The sequence below is a fragment of the Orycteropus afer genome, unplaced genomic scaffold (assembly GCF_000298275.1).
Source record: "Orycteropus afer afer isolate SDZICR_OR568_19922 unplaced genomic scaffold, OryAfe1.0 scaffold00031, whole genome shotgun sequence".
In the NCBI taxonomy this organism is placed as follows: Eukaryota; Metazoa; Chordata; class Mammalia; order Tubulidentata; family Orycteropodidae; genus Orycteropus; species Orycteropus afer.
Genome location: NW_006921618.1, coordinates 4,871,547 through 4,877,050, shown reverse-complemented (window position 1 = coordinate 4,877,050; position 5,504 = coordinate 4,871,547). Strand labels below are relative to the sequence as shown.

General features: G+C 43.0%; 1 protein-coding gene across 1 annotated transcript in view; it reads left to right on the top strand.

Annotated features, from left to right (window-relative positions):
- Positions 1-1,194: 1,194 nt before the first annotated feature.
- PLA2G2D (phospholipase A2 group IID) overlaps positions 1,195-5,504 on the top strand; it is a 10,839-nt gene continuing 6,529 nt past the window's right edge. The window contains exons 1-2 of the mRNA XM_007935862.2: positions 1,195-1,234; positions 4,883-5,027. Coding sequence (XP_007934053.1) covers positions 1,195-1,234; positions 4,883-5,027 — 185 coding nt within the window. The remainder of the gene's footprint in view (positions 1,235-4,882; positions 5,028-5,504) is intronic.

The window sequence follows — 5,504 nt, the reverse complement described above, 5'->3', positions numbered from 1 at the left end:
AGTTGGAATCAACTTGACAGCAATGGATTTTTGGGTTTTTAGTTTAGTTTAAAGAAGACTTGAGGGGATATTTTTGGCTTAAGGTTTAAAGATTATCTCAGGGCAATAGTTTAATTTTTACTGTTATTCATTGGGTTTTCAGTGGTCAATGGGTGACTTCGTCTTTCTTCCTAGTCTGTCTTAGTCTGGAAGCTCTGCTAAAACCTGTTCACCAGGGATCACCCTGCTGGCATTTGAAATACTGGTGGCATAGCCTCCAGCCTCACAGCAAAGTACAAGCCATAACAGTATGGCAAACTGACAGCAGCAGTCAAGAAATCAGACAACATATTGCACTGGGAAAATCTGCTGCAAAAGTCCTCTTTAAAGTGTTAAAGAGTAAAGATGTCACTTTGAAGACTAAGGTGTGCCTGATCCAAGCCACAGTATATTCAATAGCCTCGTAGGCATGTGAAAGCTGAACAATGAATATGGAAGACCTAAGAAGAGTTGATGCCTTTGAATTGTTGTGAAGAACAACTGAAAATACCATGGGATGCCAGAAAAATGAACAAATCTGTCTTAGAATGAGTACACCCAGAATGCTCCTTAGAAGTGAGAATGGCCAGACTTTGTTTCTCATATTTTATTCATATTGTCAGAGGGGACCAGTCACTAGAGAAGGATGTCATGCTTGGTAGAGGGTCAGTGAAAGATGGGAAGACCCTCAACAAGATGGATTGCCACAGTGGCTGCAATGATGGGCTCAAGCACAGCAAGGATTGTGAGGATGGTGCAGGACCAGGCAGTGCTTTGTTCTGTTGTAATAGGGTGCTATGAGTTAGGGCTGACTCCACAGCACCTAACAACAACAGTTTTGTGAGTTCATCCAGCCTCTGTGGCTTCAGGAAGTCTGGATTCCATGAGAATAAGAAATGCTCACAGGTTGTTTTAAATTTCTTCTTGTTTGTGTTTTCTAGATTTTTTTTACACTGAATGTATGTTTCTCTTACAAGTGGAAAGGGAAGGAAAAAAAGATACAGTAAATAAAATTCCCCAGCATTCAGAGAACAGGAAGTGGTGGGAGCAGTTACTTGGTGCCTCACTGGAGCTGGAGCTGGGAGGGGCAGGACCAGGGGCGCTGCATCTGCTATAAGGGGCAGCCTGGAGGCAAGGGTACTTCCCAAAGCTGCCTCCACTGCTCTCAGCTGGAACATGGAACTTCCCCTGCTGTGTGTGATGATGGTGATGGCTGGTGAGTGGGGTGTCAGGACCCATGGATGGGAAGGGAAAAGGAGATGCAGGTAGGCTCTATACCTCACCCCTTCTTAGACTGGGGGGCTGCTGTTCTGCTACCATATACCCAGACCCCCTAGTCCTCCAATACTTCCATCTCCTGCTAGGAGCGGTGAAGGGTTACCAGTCCCCTGGAAAGCTGCCTTGGGGCAGAGAAGTCTGGGCTGCCAAGAGGTCTGGTATGCCACAGGACGAATCATTCTCATAGATGAGAAACTCTAACTTCAGAACCTGGGAGTCAGCTGGCAGCCATCTATGGTGCCATGGACACAAATTGCAGATATAAGTTCCACCCACCTCACTCCACTCACCCTTGTCCCTTTGACTGAATAGTAACAATCCTTTACATATGCATAGCACTCTCTATTTTTCAAGCCCTTTCATTTTCATAATTTTCTTTGAACCTGGGGAGAAGACTCTGATGAGCACTGGGGCGGGGCAAGTGGTACAGTTTCATTCTCTTGTTAGCAGAGTAAACGTAGAATTGTGGTTGGGAGCAAATTAATATTTTGGTGTCTTAATCCATCTTGAACCATGTCATTTTAAAAAGGATTTTGTATTTTTAAGTTATGTTTCTATGGTATCTTCAGACTCCCAAATTTTTGAGAGAAATATATTCCCAGGGTTACAGTGAAAACTTTTAGGAAAATTGCAATCAACCTACAGTAATTCATCTCTCAGATGTAAAGAGACAGTGAAACTTAGAAGTAAAATACACAAATTAACCTGCATGTATACACTGGCCCCACCATCTCCTGGCAGTATAACCTGAGCTAAGTCACCCAATCTCTCTATTCTTATCTCTAAAATGGGCATAATAGCACCCTTTGCAGGATTGTTATAAGGATGCTAATGAGAATAGAGTAACAATAGAGTAACACACAGCAGGTGTGCAAGAGATGATAGTGATGGTGCCTCCTGCCCACCATGTCTACCACTTGGGGGTTGGGGGTCTGTACCCCTTGAGGGCAGTCTAGGATGGGGAAAGCTACCAAGGTATACAAAGGCAGTTTCCCAAAGCCACCATACCCACAGATTGAGTGCCTCAGTTTCCTAAGCCTAGCTCTTCTCTCAGTTAAATATAAAAAAATAAGACCACCCCAGAAGTGTTCTGAATCAGAGCTGAGCTTATCAATTGCCTGGCAAGAGAGCTATACCCTTCAGTTGTGAGTGTTGTGTGTTTCTGAGCCAAAATTGAAAGAGCTAGATTTAGAATAAAAGAGGAGATAGGATCCCCCATGAAAGGCAAGATTCTAAGATCAGGCTGCTTTGTCCCCAAGATGGACTATATATAAACTCTTCTTTGTAATCGCTTGCCTTAGGGTTCCTTATCACTAAATCCAGGAATCTAGATTGGGCTGTGTATGACTCCAACAAGACTCCATCACTCATCAGCACAGTCAAAGCTAGCACAATTCCTTTTCAACATCCCATACAGAAGGAACCACAATGTCAAACAGGAGGGGCAATGTGGGTTCTCAAACACTGAGTTTCTCTGAGGATACAAGTCTGCCAGCATCAGCCACCACCAGCCAGTTTTAGTTACAGCCCAAGGCTGCAAGGTGATTGCTCACTTTGTCCACTGCATGAATCCTTCCCAGCACCTGTCACCTGGCAGCCCCCCACAGTGTGGAGCTGAGAATGCATGGGCTCAGCACCCTGTTTACTATTTGCCTTATTTGCATGAGGATTTTTTCTTAGTGACTTAATTTACCTGAGGGGTAGGGAGGGCTCCATAGCTAGGATCACTTAAAGTGGGAACATAGTAAACACTCAATAACTATTGTTCTATTTTTAATAGTAGTGCCAGCCCAGTCCCAAACACTCACTGAGTTCTTGAATCACCTCTTAAGGTTGTGCAAATGTACATTTCCACCCCCTTGTTATCTTGTCTGTTTCTTCTACTTCACCCCAGAATTCATTGACTTGATCTATTTTATTTCTCCTAACTTAACATAATGCAGTTTTCTCTCCCAATTAAATAAACTCTCCTTATGATCAATTTCAAACTAGCAGTCATTATGATTAATGGAAATAGCCATTAAAATGGAAACTTCCATGAAAATTATTGATTTATAGATCATGCTGTCTTGTAAGAGAACCACACATACCCTTAATTATGTGAGTTTCTTTAGGGGGACAGGGTGGGATAAGGAGTGAGTAGGGATTCTGCTTATTATTATCAGAGTGGAAAATCAATGTCCAGAGATAGAAAATGGAACCAGACTGCCATGGGTTTCAATTCTGGTGCCACTATTTATCAGTAGTGCCTCACGCATTTGACTGCTAACCAGAAGGCTGGTGCTTCAAACCCACCAGCTACTCCTCGGAAGGAAGACTGGGCAATCTACTTCCGAAAGGATAGCACCTCAGAAACCCAAGGAGGGGTCATTATGAGTGGGAACGAACTTGACAGCAGTGAGCTTGAGTTTTTATGGACTTGGAAATAAGCTCTGGTGGTGCAGTGGTTAAAGCATTTGGCTGCTAATCAATAGGTCAGTGGTTCTAACCCACCAGCTGCTCCCTGGGAGAAAGATAAGGCAATCTGCTTCTGTAAATATTTACAGCTTTGGAAACCCTATGAGGCAATTCTACCCTGTCCTATAGGAGCACTATGTGTTGGAATCAACTCAGTGACAGTGGATTTTTTTTATTTCTATTGTTGTTGTTGTTTGTCTTGTTTTTCTTATGGCTTTGGACTGGAGGCCTTGGCAGTTCTGTGGAGGAATTCTTACCTTTCGTGGGAGACCCAAAGCTGATTGCTCATCAATGTCCCTCATGCACAGCTACCACCATCTGTCGGTGGAGGCTTGTGTGATGCTGAAACAAGATTCAGTGGAACTTCCAGACTAGGACAGACTAGGAGGAAACAGCCACTTCCACAAATCAGCCAAAGAAAACCTTGTGGATTACGACGGTCCAATCTACAGCCCATTATGGGGACAACACAGGACCAGACAACATTTTGTTCCATTGTATGTGGGGTTACCATAAGTTGAGGGCCAAACCACCTTGGCAAATTACTGAGCCTCAGTTTACTCATCTATAAAATGGAGATCAAAAACAGTATTGCTTGTACCAATGTAGGTTTCTTAGTTTTAACAAATGTATCACACTTACATAAGATGGTAGTATTAGAGGACACTGGTGAGAAGTATATGAGAACTCTGTATTATCCTTAAGACTTTTTAAAAATGTAGAATACTCTAAAAAAGTTTAGGAGCTTTGGTAGCATAGTGCCTAAGGCATGTGACTGCTAACCAGAACCCACCAGCCACTCCTCAGAAGGAAGATGGGGCAATCTACTTCCGTAGTGATACTGCCTCAGAAACCCAAGGAAGGGTCACTATGAGTTGGATCCAACTTGAAGGCAGTGAGTTTGGTTTTTTTGGTTTCTAAAAAAAGTTTATTTATTTTTTTAAAAAAAACATTATTCTCATGGGGTGAATTCAATAAATTAATAAAGTGAAAAACTCCAGGATGGTGCCCGGGACAAAGTAAGCACTTAGTAACTATAATTCTGTTTTAATAATGGTGTCAGCCCTGTGCCCCAATGGCACTCAAATGAGATTTTACCTTTTCTCCTTGTTGCTGGGCTATTTGACAGGTGTGACTCCAACCCAGAGTGGGATTCTGAACCTGAACAAGATGGTTAAACAAGTGACCGGGAAGACACCCCTCTTCTCCTACTGGTTTTATGGCTGTCACTGCGGACCTGGTGGCAGAGGCCAACCCAAAGATGCCACAGACTGGTAACCCTACCCAGGCTCAGCCTATGGGTGCCATTCCTACCCAGACTCCTACCCCAGGATCCTCTCCTTTCCTTTCTATCCATTTTGTGGATATTTGTTGAGTACCTACTATGTGCTAGGAACTCTACTGATACAATCTCAGCCCTTCCCTTCTAGAGGCTTTCCCAGAGTCTCAAAGACCACTCCCTTACACAACCAACCCTTAATCTTGTCATAATACAGCACTCTTCCACCATTGCACATTAAGTTGTTTAAAGCCCACTCTTTTTGCCAATACAGGTTTCCTCTGATATCCAAAGCTAGAGCATTTCTATGAAACTTTTTATAAGCCAAAACAGCATACAGTGAAGAAGGAATCATTAGTTTACATGGGAAAATTTTTTGAACATTCCCAAACCCAAAATCTTGTGTTATTATTGTTAGGTGCTGTCGGGTCCTCTCTGACTCATAGTGACCTCGTGTACAGCAGAACAAAAC